The following is a 27,049-nucleotide window of genomic DNA, read 5'->3' as shown; positions in this document are numbered from 1 at the left end:
CTGTGATCAACTGAACCCTGACTATTTAAAGTCACATCTGCATTGTAAGAGCAGCTGTTGAAAGTAGCATTGCGTCTCCTAAAGCTCTTTATTCAGAGTATTGGTGTTGTGTTGGAACGTGTTACAGTGAAAACTAATCGTGTCTTCTACCTTCAGTTTCTACATCGTTAATCTTAGGCAGACTTCACTGAATTATTGTGTTAATTATAAATAAATTATAGGAAGTGTAACTTTACTAGAATAGACAGTCACATAGAGAAGCTCAGGCTGATGTACACAACCTATTTCCTAAGCTGAAATGATTATGATCTGATGAACTTTGAAGTAATAAACTTTTATTTTTACCATGTAAAAGTTGTTAAGGAGTTAACCTGGCACATGTATGACTTAACATATGTGTATTTGTGTTGAATGTTCGTCTAGTGTTTTCATTACTTACAGTCAAAGCAAAGTATTGCACATAATACATAATGTATTAAATAATATATGCAATACTTTTAATGTAAATTAACTCCATACTGTACATTCATTGTCTCGGTAGTGCACAGTTTAATCCAAAAACATATTCAAATACATAGTTGAATATCCACAGAAATTAAGGACACAAACTTTGTTCATAAGTATCACTTCCTCGACAATAATGCCATACTTTTTTGTTTCCTATCATTTTATTAGGTACGGACGAGCCTGAAGGACACAGCTGTGCTGACCGTGTTCTGTCTCTAATGGCAGAGAAGAAAAATAAAACACTGGGTTCTTATCTAAAGTGTATCAAATCAGAAAGCAAAAGATAAACATTGTTCTAATAAGTGTTCATGTTTTTATCCAACCATAATGAATATAGATATGAACTCCATTATCCATGACACTTAGCAATGAGCCAACTCTAAACAGGTGCAGGCCATCTTTATTTAAGGGAGGAACACATGAAGCTGGTGCAGGTCGTCCTCATGTTGACCAGCCTGAAGCTGCAGATCTCCAGCATGTTGTTGCTGCCACAGTAAATGCTGAGGACATCAGGGGCTGCAGCGCTGGGTTTGTACCCTGATGGTTAAATGCACATATTGTAAAATATTGTATATTAAAAGTACTGAAAGAAATAAAACATTTTACAAACAGATAAAATGTCTTTGTACCTCATCTGTAATATTCAAGGTGATAATCTTCCACAGAGCTGTTGATAACACTCCACATCCTATACTTAATATGAGAACTGTTTACAATGTTGGTGTTATATTAACTTATTAAAATAAAAAATCAGGTCACAAACACACGACTGAAGTTAACTTGCTTCAATCTATTCATTAGACTTGTTAAATAAACGGTAACTTATACAAATTACACATTAAAAACCACTTGAGGCATGTTAGCATATGATTATGATGATATATAAATAAATATGTTTTGTTGTTGTATAGTTTCAAGGTTACTTACTGCTCGTTCATGGTAAAGTTTGCGACCATCCGGTCACAGCAAGGTTAGCTCCGCCGTTAGCATGTCTCGGCTAGCCGTTAGCTCCCCGGTTAGCATGTCGCGAGTAGCCAGTTAGCCGTAGCCTGAGCTAACCAGGAAACTAGAGCTCGTCTGCCGTCGCTAAGCTGTGAGTCAGCAGTCACGCTGCTCGTCCTTGCCCATTGATTGGTCAGCGAGGAACGAGGAGGAGTCAGCACCGGCAAGATGGCGCAGAAGGAACGCCTCCTACTAGCTTCATTCACCCTCTGCAGAAACCAATGGGTGACGTCACGGACGCTTCGTCCATTTATATATACAGTCTATGGTATCAACCAGTTATTATTCACACAATGACTCTTTCTGACTTGCTATTATGCTTGGACACTAAATTGACATTGCATCAGCCCATTAGCTGAGATTGTGGATTCTTGCTCTTGTTATTGTTAATCTAGTTGACAGAATGTTCGGTTTCAAGAGATGACATTTATTAGGTTTGAAATATATATTTTAGTTACCGTCACAACTCTGTACCCCACAATGTACATCTATTGCTAAGACACAGTTTGCAATGGACGTTAGCTGTGGAGTTTATTTTATGTAGTCCAGTGAATCACGGCTGCCCCTATCATGCTGAGCAAGCTTTCAAAGGACTGTGCATGACTGTGGTACACTTATTGTATGCTAACTTTACCCGGCTGAGTTTTAATTTGTTTATTATCCCCCCATAGATAAGCTTCCAAGTTTTTAATGAACTTTATAAATCAGGTTATATGGTATTTTTGGTTTTCACAGATAAATATTATATGATTTCACCAAGTCATCTGCTTTTTCAAGTCTGTGGTTGCTGGGGGGGACATGTCAACTCATGGTCTTTTTTTCTCTTGAACCTTTTGTCAGCTGTAGACTTTGATAAGGTCGTTTTTTTTTTTGCCGTTTTCACAGTAGCATCTAATCTCACAGCATCATCACACACATTTTAAAGAGTCCTGGGAGTAACGCTTTCTTCTGTTGTCAAACAGCTTTTTGGTGCAGTACTGCATCTAATATTAGTAACACATTACCTTCTACCATGTGCAAGTAAAATCAAGGGAAAATATATTTTTGAAGACAGGATGATTGTGACTAATAACTATTTAAAAGCATGGCGACTTTGTAACCATTTAATTAAAAAGGATTTCAAAAATCTATCATTAAATGTAGTAGAAAATGTTTTTTATAGAATCCTCCACTATAATGTTCTCATGTGTTGGTTTGTCAGTTACCACAGAGAACTGAAAACAATGCACTGAGTTAACTTAAGTCAGTAACAGGAGCTGCAGGTCCTTGCACAAAACTCAGTGATAAACTTTTAAAATGCAAATTGTTTCTCCAGACATTAACTTAAATTATAGCAGGACCAGTGGGTACACCAAAAAATAAATACATTCATAACTCAGTGTGCTCATTACTGGGCAGGCATGGAAATCATTAATTGAAATCATCTCTCCCCACAGAAATATATCCTGTCGGAGACAGGCTTTTGTCCATCTGCAAGCAAGATTTAGTCAAATTAACTGAATGTATGAATGTTTGTTAAAATAAAATAGTTTTTTTTAAAGGCAATAGCTTCAATTGGTCCTTGACGGGTGAATACCTTAAATTTACATTTCAAGTACCGTTTGATTTGAAAAGCTACTTCACATCTTAATGAGTCAGCATTTGCTCCAGTCTGCAAAGAATCCTGTGACACTCCAAATGAGTTTCCACATGATGGCAGCAATTTGCAAATTGCTTTTCAGCCGGCAACGAGTTGTCTCTGAGATGGCTGTTAAGCATTTAACTCTTGTTCCCACACATCTTATGTGAATAAACATACACACACACACACATACGCACACACACTCACACACACTGTTGCGCTGTGCTACTTTAAAAGTTTGTGGAGTGAAACAATTAGCTTCCTTGGCTTTGATTGTTCAACAAAATCATAAGTCACTCACGCCACTGAATTCCACTGCTGCCATCTTATGAATAACCAGTTTGTGTGGCAACAAAATAATTGCAGTCTTGACAAGCAAATTTATTATAATTAATGACAATCATTTATCCTCCCCTCAGCGTCTGAGAGCTGATATTCAAATCATTATAAAAACAGTGTTTACTGCATCCTCCAGGGTGGAAAGAGCTGAAACCCGTATGCGCACACACACTCTCAATCACACACATATATCAAGGCTCCTACTGGGGATACATGCTTTACTTCACCCCTGCCGTCAGGACCTCATTTGCCCTTTGTGGGTAAATAAATACTGTGTTGGAGGAGCTGTTCAGAGCCAAGTGGAGAAACTCAGAGGAGATTTGCCGGCGATATGTGAAATGTGATGCCACATTGTTGCAACATTGCACTCAGCTTCCCTAAGGCAGGCAGCAGAGGGGGAAATGTGTTGGTAGCAATTAATTTCCTCTGGGGGAATAGACATGCCTTTAATATACTGACCATGTGTACGTTTGTGCAGGTTGCTTCAATCCCAAAAAAGACATGATTTCAGTGTCCTCCAGCTATACCCTTGTGGGCAACAAAGCAGAATTTATTTTGCCTAGGCTTTGTCCACATAATAACATAATTGGTAGATTGCTTTGCATCTGGACACAAAGCACTGAATTAAAATCAATCCCAAAAATCTGTGGAAAAGGGCTCTCCAAAGAGGTCAATGATAATTCAAGGAACAAAGTGGTCTCACACTTCCATCAACTGCCGCTTTAGATACCTAGAGATTCTCACTGCAGCTACTTATGCACAATGCGGCTGTCCACAGAGAGAGACGGAACCAGAGGTTAACAGCCGTGTGGTGCAGCAGCAGCGGACTGACATGTTGATAGATAAGCTGTAGTTAAAACTCCAGGAGACTTGTGAGGAGCCAAGCTCAAAGGCCAGAGGAGTCACATTGAAAATAAGAGCTTTATTTAGCGAGAAAATGTGGAAAATCAATTCATGAACAAGCAATACAAATCTGGGCAGAACTAAACTCAGGCCAGTGAACAAAAGCAAGTTAACAAAACAAAGTGACCTAATAAACACTGAACAAAAGGGGACATAGATTCTGAGTGATTGCCCCGATTACACAAAAAGATAACAAGAAACCCATTAATATTAATGTCACTGACAAAAGCAACTAAACAGGATATTTGGACAGTCTGTACCTTGAAATAAACATAACTTTTTTATTGATCAAAGAAAAAAAGATATATCTAAATACATAAAAAGGAGTTTAAGGAAATACACAAAATCGGCTACATTCGTAGACTGATTGCGTCACAGCGGTGTGACTAGACTGTCCCAATTCAAAGGCTCCTCCAAATGCGGCAGACAAATGTGTCCTTACACCCCCGAGCAACAGAGGCTCCACAAGATGGATCCTTCACGGCCCAGCATATCCCATGATTCATTGCGCTTAGGTAATGGCTGCAAACGGGGAGGTGAAAACGTCAGGTGAATTTATTTCTAAGTGAAAGTACTCAACCGAACAGCTAACATTTCACGTACACCGATTTTCAACATTTTTCATCGAGCGAAGAATGTTTTCCTCTGTCTCTTAGTTGCTAGGCAACGGCTTTAACGGCATGGCAAGTTGGTGACGCAATAGGAAGACGAGATTGCTAATTTCTGTTCGGCAGCATAGACTCGGTCCTCTGCAGGGTGCGACCGCTGAATTGAGACACAGCTATAGCACAGCAATTCATAGACAAACCACCATTTACACCTATGGGCAATTTAGATTCACCAATTAAGCTACATGTCTTCAGACGGTGGAAGGAAGTAGGAGTACCCGGAGAAAACCTACAGACACAAGGAGAACATGCAAACTCCACACAGACCTGAACCTGGGTTTGAACCCAGTTTATCGGTACATTGGAGATTTTAGGAAGAAGAACAAATTAAATCTTTACTTAAAAATGCACAGAAGCAATGAAATAATTCCAAAAATGTATATAAATTATTTAAGGGTCTGATATTGTGTGATATACCTTTTCTAGGCTTTTACTATCCATAATTACTTGAAGGGGGTCAGTAGGTACCCTCAAAGTATGGAAACAGTCATACTTCACTCAGTCCATTCTAAGAAATATGTTATTGAAACGTCTTGTTTCGTATGACTCATATGGGATAGCACTCGTCACTCAGTTAGCTACCACAGGCTAAACCACAACAACCAACTCTGAAGAAACACTGCAGCATGGAGGGATGTAAGGAAGAGAATGTTTCCGTGCACAATCCTCCTAAGAACTTTACTGCTAGGACCAGCGGAAATGAGACGGTTCTGGCTGCAGCTCCAGAGAGAAGCAGACGAGCAAGATATGGAAATACACATTGCAGCAGTTTTTTTCAACTTTAAACCACTGATTTATCATCTTAGGGGTACCAATAGAAATCCCAGAAAGGTGTAAAATGTGGGGCCTTTAATGATACCACTCACTTCAGACTGGTACATTTTAATTCCATATTCTGTCCGTATTTATGGGGAAATTGCATGTTTTAATTTTTGTCATGATTAAACTTGCAGGTTTTCCAGCAGTTAATATTTTATTTATGTAATACATTACACTCCAGATACCACTGTATCACATTTTGCAATGTGAAGTTACTTTATACAACATGAGATATAATCTACAGTTGTTGCTGACTTGACAGTTGTCAAGACTTTACATGAGGATTTTTGTTTTTTTTGTTTTTTCACAAACAAACTAACAACTGATAGTTGTTTCAATGGTAGGGCTTCCAAACTGTGGGGAAACGAAGGCCAGGGCAGGTTTTTGTTTTATTTTGTAACATCCCATTCCCCTTTGCCATGTTCTCCTTGCTCAAACAACTGTTTCTAAGTGAAATGGCAACTAGAAAACATCCTCCTCAATTCTCCGCCACCTCCCCCAGACAGCTCATCCTGGTCTTTCATTGAGCCAGAGCTGTGACTTCAAGGCCCAATAGGATGTTTCATAATCAAAATGCAGAAAATTCTCTCACTCTGTCCCCCTCTCTCTGACTACCTCTCGCCCCATCTGCAGATGAGTGGTGGCTGTGCATGTCCTTGAAACGTGAACAAAGAGAGAAATATTCAAACTTTTTAAAGCAAAGCATCCTTCAGCAATGGCAGCCTGTGGGAGGATGCAGTGAGGGGTGTTGTGTGTGGGGGTGTGTGTCTGTTTGCGTCTGTGTGGGTGCATTACCCTCCAGAGCTGTTGTCTTTAAATCACCACTTAATATCTCCATTAATTGAGACTTTTTCTCTGCTTGCTTGTCACTCATGCTCGTTGTGTGTGTTTGTGTGTTTGTGTGTTTGTGTGTTTGTGTGTGTGTGGTTAGGGTGCATACGTGCGTGTGTGTGTGTTTACAGATGCGCCTCTGTTGTATGCAGGTCTCTGTGTTAGGGATAGAAATTGATGTACTGTGTTTTCAATGGGTGGCTCCTGCTCTACAAAACATTCCAGTACTTAAAAGTTAAATTATGCAGCATGTGTGTGTGTGTGTGTGTGTGTGTGTGGCCAGCTCAGTGCTGCTACCCTAGAGCTGCTGTGTGGTCTAATCTGAAAATGAAACACCATGGTCTTTTAATAAGTGCTAAAATATTTCAAAATCTTATTCCAACACCAGGTTGACTTGCCTTTTAGACACCCAGAGAACACTCTACCATGCCATTATTCTCTGATTAAAAAAGAGAGCAGTGTTTGATCAGAAATGTCATTTACACTGATACAGAAAATGTTGATACCGAAGTGTTTATGTCAATATCTCATTTGCTTTAATCTGACAACATTCCAGATTCAAGGAAATCTGCATCCCCCCAACATGCTCTGTATGTAGACTTAACTCCTCTTTTTACTACCTCACCTGACTTCATACAAGCTGTCTGGCAGAAAGGCTTTCTGGCGTTAAAGCTTTCCTGTAGAAAGCCATGAAGGCAGACGTCTCCCATGTGCGCAATGCAAGATGGCCGGGGTTAAAGGACCATTCTGCTGAATGATTTAGCAGTTAGAGAACAGTTGGCAGGATAGTAAAGTGTACCAGAAGTGTTTAGATTGATTTCCTTCCTTCCAGGCAGCCACTCCGTTGTGTTCACTTCGGCAGACTGTGGCTCCACAGAGTGGAAACATAGGTGATCCATCACGGAGAAAGAATTCATCTGCTTTATTCCTTTGTCAAAGTTATGTTGAAGTAAGGTCGTAGAGGGGCTACAAGGAATACACTTGGTATATTTACGAACCGAGCAATCGGGAACTTACTCTCACACATCAACATAAATGCAACATCAACTTAAACCCAAACAAACCATCACACTTCTATATTTATATTATTGTTTACCTTCTAATAGTGACAATCTGGCAATCAAATGTACCATATCATTGAATGTGCTCCCTTGTACTTGACTTGTAAGAATACTCACCTTACAATTAAATTCAATTTTTATGTTCAATACTACTTTTTTTGGTAATGAACAACATCATGCCCAGTTCAGGTGAGGCAATGGAACCTTAACATGTGTCCCATGTCTGCAGGTTTCAGGTCATCTATCTTTTGTCAGTATAACGGTTCTTTAGAAAAACTTATAAGATGTAACAGCAATTACAGATTTAAAGATTGCTCCTGTTTGCAACACAACATGATCATAAAATAAACTGACAGTTTTGAGTTTAAGATTCAACCCGGAAAATTGCAAATTTAGTGGAATGGATAAAACCCAGTTGTTACCAGGCTATGCTTAGGCACATTGGTGTGACCTAAATTCTATTTTACAGGAAAGGTGAAAATATTTTTGAACTACTGGTCTTTGTGGACATATGGAATCACTGATGTTTTAAAGATTCATTATTTGGGGATCATACAATTTTACTTCCAACCTCTGACAAACATTTTATCTTAGCACCCCACTCTTAGCTTTTTAGGATAATGTTGACATTGATGAATGTCTTTTGCTCATTGGTTAAATCATTCAAAACCTTTTGGAACAAAGCAGCCATCATATCAGTTTTGAACTGGTCAATATCAATATCTAATATTTAATGGTATTTTTAAATATGTAATCTACTGCTAGTAGTGGTCACACAAACCCCCAAGAGTTAGCCTTGGAGTTCCCCACCATTATGATCATTCCTTCAGTTGTTATCAGAAGCCACATTTTCTCCAGAGGTCTCGAAACAAATGGACCAAGTGATAAGAACTGTTTGATAACTAAATAAAGCAGTTTCACAATGAAATATGTCCAACATTATATCTTATAACTTAAGATCCATACATTCAACCACCAAAATCCTTGATCCGGTTCAAAGAGATTGTTAGAAACAACAAAGATCTAAAAAGTGTAGCATAAAATGTGATTTAAAATTGGATTAAAAAAAATCAGGGTTGATGGTATCTGCCTAACAACCATAAGACGCCTTTGACCAAATAAAACAGACTATTTCTTTGAATATATAATACTGATTTGTTTAGGTTTAAATATTGCTGGAGACATAATGTAAGGGCATACTTAAACAAAATAAAACATGTTTTAATACCTTCATCTAGATCAAATTACCCATCCCGTGAGACAATTCATTAATACAAAAAAGAAACACAGAAAAACATTTTTTTATGGAAGCTATTTTGTCTGCAATAAAAGAAAATAACATGGAACTTAAGACTGTCCTTCAAGATGCTCTCTTCTGGCTGCATACCTGTCAGGTCATTGTCAAGATGAGTGAAAGTCAGAGGTAGCTGTTATGTGTCAGTGCAGAGAAGAATCATGGCGGGTTGTGAGTAAAGAAAAGTGTGTTTTGTTTTCCAAGAGAAATGGACAAACTATAAAGATAAGCCACTGTGTCCCAATTACCAATCTCAAGCCTCATTACAGCTTGAAACATGGAGCTAAACTTGATGATAATTGGTATAAGGATAGTTTTGGGTGCTCATCAAGCTGCTTTCACAAAACCAAGTCCTGACAGAGACAATGTTATAGAGGCCAGGCTTTGACTCAAGATATTGAATAACATTGAAGGAAACCAAAGGTATTGTCCAGCAATGACCAAAGCAAACCCGCCTGAGTTAGTGGGATCTCTGCTGAGTTTGATACAAGGGAGAACTGCTATCTTTGCCAGACAAGCATGGCACTACCAAAGGTGAGGATTTGTTTTGAACAAGCTGCTCTGGCAATGCAACGAGCATCATCATCATCATCATCACTACCATATCATGTCAGAACAAGTATAAGCAGTTCCAGCTTTTGTTTTGGACAGATAAAGTAAAGTATATAGTATAAGGACAATATATTTGTGTAGTTTCCTTTTTATTCAATCACAAATAATAGTCAAAAAAAAATAAATAAACGGGAAATAGACACAAATACATGTACAAAATATATGATATAATAAATTTGTGATAACTGATAATGGCCAGTGAAGGATTCATTCAAATGGAAATGGCCTCAATAGCAAAATGGGTTCAGCCACTCCTGATCTATATTAGAGATATACATTTAATACAGTACTTTCTATTCTTTCATTTTCCCTTACTCATGCTCTACACTACAGAAAATGATTGAAAATCAATCACTGGGAAGCTGTTAACTCCATCACTTTCCAAAAAACTGTACATGGTGCTTTCAAATAATATTCATGCAAGCAGAAACAGAATGACAATAATAATAATGGATGCTATGTTAAAAAAGTTAGCCCTAACAAACCGAAGGAGACAGCGCTCTTTGCTGCAGACAGGATCCAGCTCTATTTTGTTACAACTCTTGTCAAGTATTTTAGAAGGATTCGCCATAGGCAGCTGTTCCAAACATTTCAAAGCCCCATCAATCACAGACATACAGCTCATATGTCCCCTTTCAAACACAGTCACACACGTGAAAAATCACATCCAGCTACTATCGCTGGTCACAGAGCTTCGCATTAGGAGAGCGTGTTCCGATCCCTTTTGTCTTTGATTTATCATTAATCTCTATTAAATGGCACATTAATCCGTATTAAATAGCACATTTCGCCTACATCTTCATTGTGTGGTGCTTGTGTTAGATCTTCAATTAAAAACACATCACTTCATTTACAATTAGATACTCTATAAACAAAGCTAACTTAATTTGAGATTATGTCCGATTAGCAGAGTCATGTAAAACCCAGATGATGGATACAAAGATGATGATTTCTATAGCTTTAGCTGTCTTCCATCATCCAGTAAAACATCTGAATAAAACCAGGTGGGCCATGTGCATAACCAGAGTGGGACTGGTGCGGTAGCAGACCTCGTCCGTTTGTTTGTTTTATGGCTCAACACTGCAGTTAATCTGAAGGAGGAAGGACAGATGGCTGGGAATTGAGATTGAGAGAGTCATTTTGAATTCCGGCGCTTTTAAACCCCCTCTCCCCGTTAATGTTGAACACCTCTCTTCCGCTATCGACTTGCTGCCTTCATATTTCCCTGCCCCACGGGCCAGGCCGGCCATTATGCCATAAAGAGACTGTCATGACCACCCCCCTCTCCAACACACACACACAAATATACACTCATGCACACCAGGGCCGGGTCTAGGCAGGGGCAAGAGGGGGCCTGGCCCCCTCAAATAAATGTTGTGCCCCCTCAAACTAAATCCCAATTTATAATAATAATAATATAATAAAGCACAATGCCCCCTCAAGATTTGTGGCTGCCCCCTCATACATGCCTGTCTAGACCCGGCCCTGATGCACACACACACAGTCCTGAGAGCACCGACCAGCCAAGCCGTAGTGACCCTTTACGCCGGGTTTACACCGGGCGCTGAAGCAACGCGTAAGCGCAGCGCCATGCCTTAAATAACAGCTGACTCCCATCCACTCTCATGTTAATCCTCTGTGTCGGTCCCACAGGACGCTGAAGTGCAGCGCTGCGCCAAGGCAGCCTCGCGGCGTGCAGCGATCGTTTCGGCGTCGAGTCTATTTTTTGCGCTTGACGCGAGCGTATCGCTCCGGGAAACTAGTCTAGTAAAAGAAAGTGAGCGTAGAAGAGAGTCTTTGATTCATTAGACCAAGACACAAGCAGAGAGCCGGCACTATCGAACCTGTTCTTACTGGTCCAAAACATGTCCAATGCAATTAACAATTGAATGTATTCACAATCAATTACCCCTTTAAAAATATCGATTGAGGGTTAAAGTAAAATCTTGCTGCCAAAGCCTTGTATGATTCTTTAAAAAAACATATTTCGTCCTGTTTAAAATGACAGTTTGTTAGGTTTACTATCCAGTGCTGGTGTAGCGACTAGTGTAAGTAAATATGGATATCGATTCATTTACACATGCTAGTGGAACAAATGCTGATGCTCACGAGATTTGATGGTTTCTTATTGGCTTTAGCACTTTTCATTTGGATTTGAATACTAACAAAGATTGTGGTTAAATGCTGTTTGCTAATAATGCAAACAAAGTGGGAACAGAATGTTAGGGCTGCACCTTTCAGTTGTGTAGATGTGTTACTGTATCCTATAGTTAGTGTGCGTCTGTTTGAAGAGAGCGACACTGTGATTAATGATGCAGTGCTGCTGGCCAACAAGCAGTAGCTCTTCTCCTCTGCCCTTTCTTCAACTGTTTCTCTATCTAATTACAATCTGTATTTTCACCCTCTTTCTCGTTGAATATCCCTTTTCTTCGTCTCTATTTGGTTGATGTTCTCACTTTATCATGGCCCACACTGGCCTTTTATTGCCCAGTGCAGCAAACTTTGTGCAGTTTGTCATTGAGGGAGTGTGGATTAGTTCTTTTGGCAGCCTCTGCCACTCTCACCTAAAAATCTAATCAGATCAGCGCGCAACCTAATCACTTCCTCTCTCGCCCTGATTGCATTTATAGACGTTCTGTCGCTCTGCGCTCCCCCAATCGAGCATTTCATAATTACTCTCCCCTTACATTTGTTTATTTATATCCGCCGGTACAGTATGTGCCTAGTGTTTTGCCAATGAGCGACGATGAGAAGTTTATGAAGGTGATGAGAGAAGGACTGAGGGGCCTTTGGGAAAGGTCTGAAAATCAGTACCCTACTTTTCTGCTCAAAAAGTGTGAGCTTTACTGTTTTTATATTCATAGTGGCTCTTCGTATAAATTACCATAAAACATATAGGTATGAATCTTTAGATCTTTCAGTAATATAGTTAAGTTTTGACAATTTCAGGACCAGTGGCAAGTCCTTTTTTTTCTTTTTTACTTTATAAAAGTCAGGACTCTGGAAGAGCGCTGTAGTTATACTTGTTCAACCGCACAGACAGGGAAATCTGTTTACCTATTTATTTTTGTCTTGTTTATCCAACAGATCTGTTACTGCAACTCTACTTTGAGATATTCCTGTATTGCAAGTAGTTATATGTCTGGTTTTAAAGGTAGGGCTTGGCTCTAATATGATGTGGATATAATCAACAAGTTAAAGACAAACTTTTACGTTTTTGAAACATAACCATAACCATAACATAAGGTGGGGCTGGCCCATCTTAGATTGACTGACACCAGGTTTGTGGTATCACGGTAGCCTGTAAACTGTAATGTCCCATATTTTACACTTTTTTCAGTGTTTTATTAAACTTTTAATATCTATAAAAAGATTTACCTATAAAAGATCTTGGCAATGTAGTTCTGCAACTCTTCCCTCTGTAGCTCTGACAGCATGGCATTTTTTCACGAGTCAGGCAAACAGAACAGAGGGTCAGGGCCTCTCTTCCATTTGGTTGAAGAGAGACAGTTTCCTTATTGATGCATGACCACGATAACCACAGGACGGATTGTGCTTACCACTGTCTCTTGGTAAGATTCCTTGGAAAATGCAAATAGTTATCATGAGTCAGCGTTTAAATGACCTGAAAATACAGTGAAAATCTGACTAAAATGCTGCGTAGAAGGAAAATTGTATTAAAATATGTAAAATGCTGTTTAGAGATATGACAAAATATAAAGCAGATTCTAGGTAAATAGTTAGAGAAACCAAATCCTGCGAGGTATGACAGGCTGTGCTTGGGCCATGGATGAGTCACTGTGGGGCTGCATTGCTGTGACATCACAAAGTTACAGAAACTGTGACAACTTGTTCTAAGCACAGTCTCTGGAGAGAGGCTGTGTGCATTTCTACATAGATTCAGCATTTTCATTTATTTTCATAAATTTTTCATTTTACCATATTAGACCTAAGGTGTTAGAAGGTTAATATCAATATCAAAAGAACTGTGTGGGAGATCTCACCTACAGTACATGAGGCATAGTTTGTGGCTGTGGCTCGGAGGCTAAGCGGGTCGTCCATGAAACCAAAAGGTTGGCAGTTCAATCCCAGTCTACCCCATGCAACGTGCCTAAGTGTCATGGTACAAGACACAGAACCCCAAAGTGTGTGAGCAATGTGGGATCAAGAAAGTAAGGCACACAGCTACAGTTTGAATGGGTTAATATCAAAATGTTCTATAAAATGCTTTGAGTTGTCATCAAGATTAGAAAAGTGCAATATAAATATAGGACAGTTTCCATTTAGTGTGCAAATTCCAAGGGTTAATACTTTCCGCTGCTAAATGTGTCTTGGGTATCTATATGCGTTTTACTTTAAGTTAATCCACAAAAGACCTGTGTTTCAGAGTTGATTCAAAGTCAAGTGTCAATATGAGGAAAAGGGAAGTACAGAAGATAATTATTAGGCAAAAATTAAGTCTGTACATATCTACAGAAACAACCAGCAGTATGGTAGCCTATATTAAAGGGGAGAAAACTTGACAACAGCACGTCCAAGTGCATTAAGAAAATCATCTGTATGCTGAAGGAAAACTAATTTATGACTGCTCAGCAAATCAAGAATGCTCTGGTCCGATTCGAAAATACGTTATGTACAGAACCACAATGGCTTTACCACAAGATGTAAACCCCTGGTATATATCTAAAAGGGAAAATCCAGGCTAGACACCAAGGAAAGTGGCTGGAGTTCTGGAACAGATTTCTATTGACTGAAAAAGTAAAAGTCAACCTTTACCAAAATTGGAGAGAAAATTGTGAAGAAAAGCAATTTACCCCCCTGACCCCAAGATGTCAAACACGGCAGTGGTTCTGTTATGTCTTGTTTGTGTATCGTAGCCACTGGAACTAGCAAACTGAGATCATGTCATTCCTGAAGAAAGCGACAGGATGAATGAAGAGCTATACAGGAGGATTCTCTATGGTCATATTTAGTAAATCTGTCAAAACTCATTGGACAACATTTTGTCATTCAGGAGGAACTTCCTAAAAATCACTTTAAAACCACTTTTACTGCTTTGAAATGGAGCAGTACCTCCTGCCCGCGTCCAAACATCATTAAAATGCAGGAATATTTAACAGCCATAGTGGATGAAGCAACTGTGTCAGGGAAACGTTAACCTCATGCCGGGAGATGGTTTATACAGTCTCACCTCAGCCTGTTAGAGCCGGATGGCCTTGGATAAAAACGACGACAGCCTCCGTGCCTATTTATATCCCTTATTACTTCTATCCACATCTACACTGAGTATTAAAATGTTCTGAACACCAGCTCTTCTTATTGAACTGAGCGTGAATCCATGGGACAGATTTGATCCGACATCGATTTCCCCTTTAAAAACATCTGACACGTTGCAGTAGGGTGGAGCGGTTTAACAGAATGAGTGATTATTGACTAAAGGCAACCGGATATGGATTTTATACAAGTGTGTTTAACTCTGATATATTTATTTTGTCCTCAGTGTGGAGATCAGCCTTGCTTTCTTACTATCATAGCATTTATCAGCCCGAAAAATTGTGATTTATTTTCATTCAATTTCTCTGCATGTCTTTTCTATATGTTTCAGGTTCAACTGATTCACTACAATCATGAGCTGTACACAAACTATACAGAAGCTGCTAAAAGCCCCAATGGACTGGTCATAGTGTCCATATTCATGAAGGTAAGTCTCAAATAAGTTTAATAACTGCCTGTCTGCCAATGTGCTGTTTTCACTCACAATAAGTACATTTTATGTTGACATGCCGCAGTTGCTGACATGACCAAATTTCGAAATGGGTTATGCTGGAAATCCAGAATAATGACTCTCACATTCGTTTTTTCTTTTTTACATTCCTCTACACGTTATGAATTTGAGCTACAATGACCTGGTTTAGTCAGCGTTGAAGCATTACAAGATGGCTACCTCATATAAAAATGATTGAACATGTGGAGCAAATAAAAAAGGACTTGACATTATGTTAAGTGCAATTTTACTTGTCATTTACAAAAAAGCACAGGTATTACCAATAACCCACACAATGACTGTATCGTTGTTTTGACACGTCCATCATGAGAAATGGAAGCCGAATGCAATTCCGACATCATTCATTTTATTACTGTGACATGTCAAAATGTCTTTTAAAAAAGACTTGTAGCAGTGACACATTTCATTAATCAAAGAATTACATAAAATAACAATTTGGTGTGACCACCTTTTACCTTTTTTAAAGAGCAAATTGTATTGGTACAACTTCACACAGGTTGTCAAGGTACTTAGGAGTTAGGTTGCTGCAGACTTCTTGGAGAATTTACAGATCATAGATACGGGGGGTCTCTGGGGGCCACATGTTCTTTTGCAGAACCAACAATCTGTTGTTCTGGTTCTTGGTCTTCTTATCTGAGGATAGTTTTTAATGACTGGCTGTATGACTTTCTTAATAATGACATGAGCCTCTATCAAAGCCTTGATGATATTAAATACACATATCAGACAGAAGAAACAGACAGGTACCAGAAATGTTTATTCAATCATGGAACAAGCCAATCTCCGAGTGTTTCTTTACTCAATCAATCAGTCAATCAAATTGTCTGTACAGCCCATATTCACTTATCACAATTGTTCTCATGGGCTTAAAAAAGGTGCAACATCCTCTGCTCCTTAACCAAAAAGGAAAACTCAGTTTTAATGTGATTGTCTCAAAGAATCCTCGCACAGCAGATTAATGACATGATACAGATATTATGAGAACTCTGAAGTACGCTACAAGAAGGATCTGGTGTTTCTCTGTGGCCCTCTATTTAACAACAGATATAACAAGTATTGCCAAACTTTTGTAGAATTACAACCTTTTTTCAGTGTGGGATCTGTGCTGAATTTCATACGAATGAGAAGTGCCTGTCTTTGCAAGTCATGCATGGTACTATCCAAAGTGAGGATTTGTTTGAGCAAGTTATTTTGTCTAAAGCCAGCTGTGAGTAGCATTATCATCACTACCATCTGACATCAGATGCCTTGCCAAAGAAGGAAAGTTCCATCTGCTGCATTAGAGAGGTTAGTGAGTTGTGTTAAATGATTTAGTTTGGCTTGCGAAAGATGTTTTTAAAATTTAATCTGGCCTTGATGGGAAAAAGGTTCCCCACATTATTCAGTTTTCTTGCGAGAACAGTCGTTGTATGTCGGGCTACAAAGGTTTAGATAAATTTAGATTCTATGCAAAAAGCCTCAATCAATCTTAAATGTGTACATTGTGTCTCAGAACATGTTTAAACAGTTCACAGGTCACAAAGGGACTTTTCTAAGAAGCCTCAATTATCCTAAAGAAAAACTGTATTTGACTGAGCCAAGACATGCATCTATGCAAAATGCCAGTATTAAAGGGAGGTTCAACAATGCAGAAATTGTTCAGGGCGGTTGATGAAGATGAGGTAGAATTGAATGTTACCATATGGATTTTGGTGATTCTACTGAACAAATTTGTCAAAATATGTTTATTTTCAACATCATTGTTTTTTGGGTGGATTCATCTCACTGAAATATGAAGCCACATATTGGTATTAAACTCAGTCGGAGGTGAAATTTTCTCTCTGCATGATGGTTGCAGGGCTCCCACTCCGTCACTCTGCTGCTCAGCCTGCACATATCCACAAACAATTAGCAATCCAATTATCCTGCTATGCAAAACAATGTGCTCCTTGGCTTTATGTCAGAGCTGAGCAGCAGTGCTAGGGTGGTGGCAGCACTCCCATGTCTCTTTGCTGTGTATGAGAGGTTTCCATCTTGAATGAGAAGAGGCTCAGAGATCAGAGCGCTAGCCAACATCCTCAGCACCGTGAACACCAAGGCTGAGAAGTTTAGCTGCTAACTGCTAATTAGTTCCCCAAAGTCAAAGGGAACATCCTTCAGTGTTGAAGAGCCAGAGTAGACGCTGACCCAGGTCAACCCTCCTCGATTCTCCCATCTAGCCAGCAGAAGAGTGCGTAGGAGGGAAAATCCATTCACTGCTTAGGTGCTGTTACATCTGTCAAACACAAAGGACGAAGTTTGTAAAGAGGTTTCAGAAGGCAAAACAAAATCTGAAAATAAAGTTTGGGTCATTAGTAAGAGTTGTTTCAAGGCTAGTAGCCTGATTTGAATATGAGAATCTGTGCTAGATATCTGGTAAAGAAGCCTGTGTAAAAACCTTATGATCAAACAAGTTAAATTAACAACCACAGTGTTAGTGAAATCCAATCCAATCTGTTCTATTGATTCATAATTGATTCACTTATAATATAGTCAGCTGTTTCAGCTAGTGTACCCTGCATTAAGTGTTACACAAATTCAGTAGCTGTGGTGTGGTTATTTTGTTCCCAACTACAACAGCTGAGCATTTTGGATTTAAACTGCTTCTCACCTCTGGCGAGCTTCTTCTCTGTCGCAGCAACAGATAAGGGTAATTGGTTTCATAGTTCCTTATGTCATACCAGAAAATAAATCTATAGTATTGTAAAACCGTCATGAAACAGTAAATTTTTTTCAGAAGGAATCATAGCAGTTAAATAAAACACCTCTAGAAGCAGTGTCTTGCATAGTCTGGTGATTTTTTTAATCATCTTTATTATTTTATTTAATGCTGGTCTCAGCCCAGTAAGACTGAACTGAAGCCAATGGAGATTCATTTCAAACAAGCCTTAAAATGTTTTTTACAGAAAATCATTAAATTAAAAACATTGTCACTTTCTGTCTACTACAACCTCTGCCGTTTTCAAAATCTCATTCTGTTTTCAGAAGTACGATTGGTATTTAGGATCATGGACAATGCTGCTCCGCCGGCTTTTTTCAGCTCCCCTCGGAGCAAACGAGCTGAACATCTCGATCTGCTCGAAATTCAGACTTCAACTTCCCTCTACGGGGGACTGCCTTTGTGCAAGCTGCTTTCTCATTTACGGCCCTCAAACATTGGAATATTCTTCCAGCTCAGATAAAAATTTGCAGAGACTTTCACTCCCCGTGGTTTTAAATTTTTTCTTCAGATGTATTTAAATTTTCTTTGTCATGTCAACAATAATTTGACACTGATTCAGATTTTTAATTTTGTTGAATTGCAATTTTTCGATATAAATTGAATGAATGTGCTAGTATATGCTGATGCGTACTTGTCGATTTTTTCTGTATAACTTATAGGTTGTATGTTAATTAATGTTTTAGTATTTGGTGTGTTTTAGCTTTAGCTTGTACCTGCCCAAGGTCTGCAGATGGAAATTAGTTGAAATCTGGCATAAATAATCTTTTCTCATTTTGAGATTAATGTTTTTGTGCATTGTCCTTGTTTAAAAAACATAAAAAGTAATATATAACCGTGCTTCAGAAACTAAGCACGTTCATGCATGTTTTTTTAAAACATAGGTAAACCTGCTGTGACAGGATTTTCCTTTCCCTTTGCCAGTAGACACGTTAGCTTTCTGTTGTCATGTTCAAGATGGAAAACTGGGTTAGTAAACATTGAAAAGCAGGATGGTGGTCAGTGAACTGTATGGTGGTGTAGTGGTTACATTTTTCTATCTTTCACTTGACTTCCCCCAGACTCAGCTGACCAACAGACGGAATATGTTGCTGAGCTTGCAAAAAGTTGTAGAGGTTTTTTTATAAGTTCGTACCAGCATTCAGATCTGCTTCAGAAACAGGTTTTAAATCCTAAAATAATTAGACCAAAATTAGGATTTAGAATTGTTTTGATTTAAAAGTAGTAATAGTGTTTGTGGACACCACTTTGTAAAATGTCTTAAACTATTTAGACTAAACCTTGGTGAAACAGTTAGACCAAAAAGGACCAACTATGTTGATCTCCTTTTTTTCACCCCCTTTCAAAAAATACATAGAGCCCAGCATTCAGTGAAAGTAATTGCAAAAGTTGTTGAAAATTACAAACGCAATTTGCATTGCAAATTCAGAGTTAGTGAAATACAGTGTTGGGACATGGTTTTTGTGCAAAAAGGCAGGCCTCTCTTTCAGGCCTGTATTGGAAGTCAAAACCTGAGAGCACATGGCCTTTGTCTTGAGAAAGCCACAAGCCGCATGGGCTGGAGAATACTCAATCTCCCAGAGTGCAATGTGTTCTCTTTGTACTGAGAAGGTCAAATAACTCCGTCTCCCAGGAGGCAACATGTCCCCTTTGTTTCAGCATCTTCGCACATAGGTGCGAATATCTACCAGGGTCAACTCCAATTGGTCAGTCTGGTCCCATGACCAAGGGGCAACCGGGTCTATAAAAGATCAAGGCTCCCCCAGAGTAACTCTCTTTCTCCAACCCCTCGGAGGGCCGAAGGCTGCTCCAGCAGCGCTCTTCTCCACCGACCACCACTGAGGACAGCAGGCCGCTGGCCTTTCCTCCTGCATCGGCGAGTGGAGGAACCGGATTCCTCCAGCTCAAATATTCTCTTTCCAACAACTGGAGGTCAAAGGTCGAGCTTCCAGCTCATCTTCTCAAGAAAACCTCCACGCATCTCAAGCTTCTTCTAAACTCCTTGCAGCGACTCGGTGTCCTGCAGGTAAGAACTACGGCTTCAATAAGCAACTGAACTGCACAGCTCAACAGAACCGCGGAAGCAGAGACCACACGAACCAGAGACTTCAAAAGCCTGAACTGCTAACCGAACTGCACAGCAACTTTCTCCCTGTCCTTGGACTGGTAACATAATCTGGGCTTAATAATTTTACTAGGCTAAGCAAGACTGTTTATTTGATTCTGTGTGGTGTTTATAAGTTTGATATATGTGGTGATATTGTGTTACAAGTTAAATCAAGGTTAATGTAAGTCGGGCTCAACACAGACCCTGCCATTTTCTGATTAGCATTCTCACAGATCCCGCATATCTCTTCACCTACTTAGCTACGTCCCCCGACCAGAAGGAGGGGGGGGGGCCTGCTAGCTTAGAGATCTTAAAAGATCACAGGAAGGTGTGACTCTCTTTGTTAGCCACCAGCGAGACCCTCACACACACACACACACACACACACACACCCACACACACACACATCTTTATTAGTTAGTATATTGTTTAGTAATTGGTGTTTTATACTTATTATGTTTATAATAAATGCTTTCTTTTAACCTTGTCCTGTCATTAATGTTGCATAAGTGAAGTTTGCCAACCTCTACACTGTCAAGAACTCTATAAACCTTAACTGTTCATTATATAGTCTTTAATAGTAAATATTAAGATTTCTAATTGAACTAGATCTAAATGAGACTGATCTTAATCAATAAATTGGCTATCTTTTCCCTTCTATGAAGGGTGGTGCCCCGCGAGAACTTAGTCAAACTAAAGATATGATTTAATATTAATATTTTAAATATTAATGTTTTATTTTTCTATTTTTGATAACCAAATTTATTGAACGCCTAAAGGCACACTAGCTTATGGTATCACTCCTAACCATTATTGCACAACATTTATGGTGCAGCCCGTGTGAGGCAGAGTACAGTTGGCAAAACTTCATGACTATGCAATATTAATGTGTTTTTCAGAAAGAACTGAATTTGGAATTTGCAGTCAAGCTAAAGGTTTGAATTCAATTCCACTAGTCTGCCACCGGAGTAGACATTCAACCGTATTTACAAACAAGTGCATTGTGGTCTAAATTTAATTTACTCATAAATTAAATGTTTATTAATAATTAATTATTAATAACTACCATTTTAAGTCCCCATACTGTTACACTAAAAGATTGCCTGTTGCTAATAATTCTAGTTGAATGTTCGTTGTTGAAATTTTGAGAATTTCTTTTAACATTTGAATATCACATATTCAATGTTAACTGGTCAAGCTGCGAAATTTCCTGTAACTATTAAATGCTTTTGAATTAAGACATATCGTGCAACCGGCCATATGTAACAGAGCTTGTACCTAGCTGCTACTGCCTAGCATATCAGCCAAAGTTGGATAAAGAGAACCTGAGAAAGAGCCACAGCGTGCTTCCAGCCCTGTGAATTTATAGAATCCCTAACTCTTACTGCCTTGCATATCAGTTAGTGCTATTAAAAGTTTGGTGAACTATTTAACACACCATAGTTTCGGTTAGGCTTGTGTAAGATAGAATCCACACTACAAGGTGTCTGCCATCGCGACACAAAAGCCAACCACACGCTTTTGATTTATAAACTTAAATCTAATCCTTAAATTTCAGTTTCAACAATGGAGAACCCCTGTGTTGAACAATTTGTTTTTTCCCTAGCACAGAGCCTGACCCCTGGCTATCCTGAATTCATCAGCAAGTTGAACTTCAATGAGTGCATTAAAGAAATAGATTCACTTCTTAATGACAGGTGTGATGCACAAACAGCATCAAAGGGCCCATTGTTGAGATGTATGATCCTAAATTTCCACAGGCAAATCAACCTTGCCTGTCAGAGCAAAGCAGCCATGGAACAGGAGGTAAATTCCCTGAGAGCACAAAATGCTTTTCTCCTCCAGGAGGTCCAGACTGCTAGTAAGAAAACTCTGCACTATTTGGAAGACCTGCACTCAGCAGAGTCAGATCTAATTTCACACAAGGAGGAATTGTTAAAACTTAGAATAGAAGGCGCGGCCTCACATTAGTTTTTGAACCAAAGTGATTCTGGTTATTCCGATTCAAACTCCTCCGATAGTGTACGGTTAACTCCCTCTTCACTCCCAAGATGGGACAGAATCCCATCTGACCCGAAGTCTTTGGGAATTAAGTCACCTTCTGATCCTCCACTGACAGGAAGAGGTAACAGCTTCCTAACTTCCCATCTCACTGACTCTGACACATGTAGTTTATCCTCAAGAACACATTGTGCCTCATACACTTCTCATCCACTGATGCATGACACATTTTTTCGTGCACAACTCTTGAAAGGGGGGACTTCAACATTCCAAAATGTTTCAGCAGCTCCCCCTCAACCAGAGAGACCTGTAGCAGGTGATGCACGCAGCCGGACCCCACAGTGTCCGCGCTTCGAGTTGCTTGAGTTTCTAGCTAAAGATATTGAACAATTTGATCCAGACAACTGTGATAACAACATTGATAATTACTTTAGGGAACTAGATCTCAGCTTAAGCGATGTGCCAAATGCAACAGAAAGAGAGAAGGTTAGACTTGTGTTAAAAACCAGCTCTACAGCTGTTCACAAGTTTATTCAGTCACTTCCTTCCAGCGTCGCATGTAACTACACAGAGCTCTGTCGAGCACTAGTCGAAGAATTCTCTTCTACTCCTGATGTGATAACAGCCATTGTTACAGCCTCCCAAATTAAACACTCACGTCGTGAAAATCCCAAGGATTATTTCAAACGCTTGAGGCATGTTTATTTTCAGGGAAAGAACACACCAGGACTAGAAGAAGATCCCACCTTCAAGACTATTTTCTTACGTAACTTACATCCATGTATACGCACACACGTTGTACTGATGACACAGGAAGGAAAACCTTCAATGCAGCAGATCAGGAAGATGTCACAGGTGGCTTGGGAAACTGTTGTCTCTGTCAAGGCAGCAGTTGGTGCAACCGAGCCTGTCAGAACAAACATCAAGGTGTCAAATTTGTCTGCAGCCTCAAAGCGCCCCCCTCACAACAAAAGAAGGGGGGGTGACAGCAAGCAGCGTGGGGACACAGAGTGCAGGCGCTCTGTTCACCACCTTCCCAGAGATCGGCATTCCCACAGTAGAAGCTGCAGGAAGCCGTACTCTGACATTCTGGCCCAGACATATTACAACCACTCAGAAGATGACGACAGCATCTCTGAGTACAGCTCAAAATATGGTTATGACCGAGCACACAGTGACAGCGCCTCTGAAGTCAACTTAGAGTCTGGCCCCGCAGAGCGTTACAGCCCCGAGCCACGACACAGGCGATCCAGAGCTCGACCCTCACGCTCATAACCAACACAGTTAAACACTGTACTGACAGTCAGTAGTAAGTTTAATGCAGTTAAAATAGGAAAACTGTTTTGTTAGCAACAGCAGCAAACTCAAAACCTTAATTCTGATTAAAACTTACATACCACTGCCAACTTTGTAAATATGTTTGGATCGACTACTTTCATTCCTCAATAAATGTAGTCCATACCACACAGGTTATTACATTAGCATATTATTACAGAAACAATGATACAGTCATTTGAATTTTGAGATTTTGAAAATTATGACATCCTTCCGCAGGAAAATTGTTAAATCTAACAGATACGACTGAGTACTACATTGAGTAAGACCCAATGAGTGAACAAAACTCTTGGACATTTCAAAAATGACCTTATCATTGTACGCGTCTCTCTCTACATCTTATCTTACAATTTACAAATGTCACATTTTCTGTTTTCTCCTTAAACCTAGTGAAGAGCACAGGTTATTCATTTTGTACTGTTACTGTAACTCTGAATGATTTGTCTAATTTGAATCTTGCTTAGCTAACTAGATAGTGTATACAAATGCCCAGATGTTACAGTCCAAATGAACTGACAATTGACTTTTCCAGCTTTGCACTAAACATGTTCAAGTACGCCCTCAGGAACACACGTCAGGTGCGATCCTGACGCCGCAAGGGGGATGTTGGGACATGGTTTTTGTGCAAAAAGGCAGGCCTCTCTTTCAGGCCTTTATTGGAAGTCAAAACCTGAGAGCACATGGCCTTTGTCTTGAGAAAGCCACAAGCCGCATGGGCTGGAGAATACTCAATCTCCCAGAGTGCAATGTGTTCTCTTTGTACTGAGAAGGTCAAATAACTCCGTCTCCCAGGAGGCAACATGTCCCCTTTGTTTCAGCATCTTCGCACATAGGTGCGAATATCTACCAGGGTCAACTCCAATTGGTCAGTCTGGTCCCATGACCAAGGGGCAACCGGGTCTATAAAAGATCAAGGCTCCCCCAGAGTAACTCTCTTTCTCCAACCCCTCGGAGGGCCGAAGGCTGCTCCAGCAGCGCTCTTCTCCACCGACCACCACTGAGGACAGCAGGCCGCTGGCCTTTCCTCCTGCATCGGCGAGTGGAGGAACCGGATTCCTCCAGCTCAAATATTCTCTTTCCAACAACTGGAGGTCAAAGGTCGAGCTTCCAGCTCATCTTCTCAAGAAAACCTCCACGCATCTCAAGCTTCTTCTAAACTCCTTGCAGCGACTCGGTGTCCTGCAGGTAAGAACTACGGCTTCAATAAGCAACTGAACTGCACAGCTCAACAGAACCGCGGAAGCAGAGACCACACGAACCAGAGACTTCAAAAGCCTGAACTGCTAACCGAACTGCACAGCAACTTTCTCCCTGTCCTTGGACTGGTAACATAATCTGGGCTTAATAATTTTACTAGGCTAAGCAAGACTGTTTATTTGATTCTGTGTGGTGTTTATAAGTTTGATATATGTGGTGATATTGTGTTACAAGTTAAATCAAGGTTAATGTAAGTCGGGCTCAACACAGACCCTGCCATTTTCTGATTAGCATTCTCACAGATCCCGCATATCTCTTCACCTACTTAGCTACGTCCCCCGACCAGAAGGAGGGGGGGGGGCCTGCTAGCTTAGAGATCTTAAAAGATCACAGGAAGGTGTGACTCTCTTTGTTAGCCACCAGCGAGACCCTCACACACACACACACACACACACACCCACACACACACACATCTTTATTAGTTAGTATATTGTTTAGTAATTGGTGTTTTATACTTATTATGTTTATAATAAATGCTTTCTTTTAACCTTGTCCTGTCATTAATGTTGCATAAGTGAAGTTTGCCAACCTCTACACTGTCAAGAACTCTATAAACCTTAACTGTTCATTATATAGTCTTTAATAGTAAATATTAAGATTTCTAATTGAACTAGATCTAAATGAGACTGATCTTAATCAATAAATTGGCTATCTTTTCCCTTCTATGAAGGGTGGTGCCCCGCGAGAACTTAGTCAAACTAAAGATATGATTTAATATTAATATTTTAAATATTAATGTTTTATTTTTCTATTTTTGATAACCAAATTTATTGAACGCCTAAAGGCACACTAGCTTATGGTATCACTCCTAACCATTATTGCACAACAACAGGGAAGACAATTTTGTTCATGCCTGTTTTGGTAATATCCAAATAGATAGCCCATGAAAAAACACACGCTCACATATGTCCACTCACCTGCCACCCACTCACACAACCACCCAGCCGACTGTGTTTGATCAAGTCACTCTGTAGTAGTGTGGTGCAGGTAATTATCCCAATTTTTGTTCAGAGCAGAAGACTCTTTTTCGTACTTTTCATTGACTTGTGCTTTATAACTCTCCGATCTCACCACTGTGACCCAAAATGCCAGGAATACCCCCCACCACCTATTCTAGGCATGGAGTCGTGAGGCACGATTTAGGACAGCAGTGGGTGACTGCAGCTCCGTGAGGAAACTGGTAAAAACCAAACTCTTTGTCCACAGAGAGGCATTGGGGTTTGATTCTACAGAGAATGGAAAGGCCATTTCTCCCAATGAAGCACCCACTTCCATGTTGACTGATGTAACAGCAAGAAACATGTGGATGTTTAAAATAGGTCTCATGGTTATCCTGTGTCTGACCATAAGGCCCTACGGCTGTAGTTCTCTCCCACCTAATGTGAGGACATTCCTGGAAATCTAGAGACAGGATAACTGAATTCCCCTTGGCTGCTTTTCTAGGAAAACAACCAAATAGAAAGAAACAGAAAGTAGGAAAACTAAGCAGCTTGAGTTTCTGGTAGAGCTAATTTCGGTTGCAGGGAGAGGAGGACAAGCACATCGCTTTTTGCTCACTTTGCCAGAAGACATCTCAATGAGTAGAGTATAGAAGGTGTGAAGGAAAGAGGAGTCTAAGTATGGTAGGGGAGTAGGGGGAGGAGCTTACTTCAACAATTAGCAAGCATATCTCTGAGTTGGGAACTGCCCATCTAGGGTTGCAAAGGAACGGAAAGTTTACGGTAAATTTCCGGAAACCTACCATGGGAACTTGAGCTCGGGAAGTTTGGGAATTTGAAAAAAAAAAACTACGCAAATTAAACGCTGACCAATAAAAACATAATTCAAACTTCCAGTTTATTCACGTTAATTCCCGTATATTCACGTTAATTCCCTGTAATTCCCATGGAAAGTTTCCAACTTTGAGAATTCCCGGAATTTTGCAACCCTATGCCCAACACATCTCGCACTTCACTGAACATTTAAGAATTGAAAATGACTCTCCGCTATCGGAGTTATATAACATGGTGCAGCTTATGGGTCAAGTTTCATTAGTCTTGTTTGTGTGATGTCTTAAGGTTAGGTTTTGGTTCAGATGAGTGTTAAGGTCTAGATTAAGGTTTGGGTTACGCAAGTAGAAACTATGGTTCAGTTTGGAGTAAGTCTCGAGGAACTCAATGTAAGTCAATGT

General features: G+C 39.8%; 1 protein-coding gene and 1 long non-coding RNA gene across 2 annotated transcripts in view; one reads left to right on the top strand and one right to left on the bottom strand.

Annotated features, from left to right (window-relative positions):
• Positions 1 to 27,049, top strand: part of ca10a (carbonic anhydrase Xa) — a 288,939-nt gene that overhangs the window by 221,224 nt on the left and 40,666 nt on the right. Inside the window, exon 5 of the mRNA XM_061094461.1 lies at positions 15,263 to 15,358. Coding sequence (XP_060950444.1) covers positions 15,263 to 15,358 — 96 coding nt within the window. The remainder of the gene's footprint in view (positions 1 to 15,262; positions 15,359 to 27,049) is intronic.
• On the bottom strand, positions 891 to 1,726 carry LOC133028007 (uncharacterized). Its single transcript, XR_009683289.1, has 2 exons — positions 1,435 to 1,726; positions 891 to 1,044 (listed from the first exon to the last, which is right to left on the bottom strand). It is a non-coding gene; the product is annotated as an uncharacterized LOC133028007 (long non-coding RNA).

Source organism: Limanda limanda, chromosome 21 (assembly GCF_963576545.1).
Source record: "Limanda limanda chromosome 21, fLimLim1.1, whole genome shotgun sequence".
Taxonomy (NCBI): Eukaryota; Metazoa; Chordata; class Actinopteri; order Pleuronectiformes; family Pleuronectidae; genus Limanda; species Limanda limanda.
This window is presented reverse-complemented; position numbering and strand designations above follow the sequence as displayed.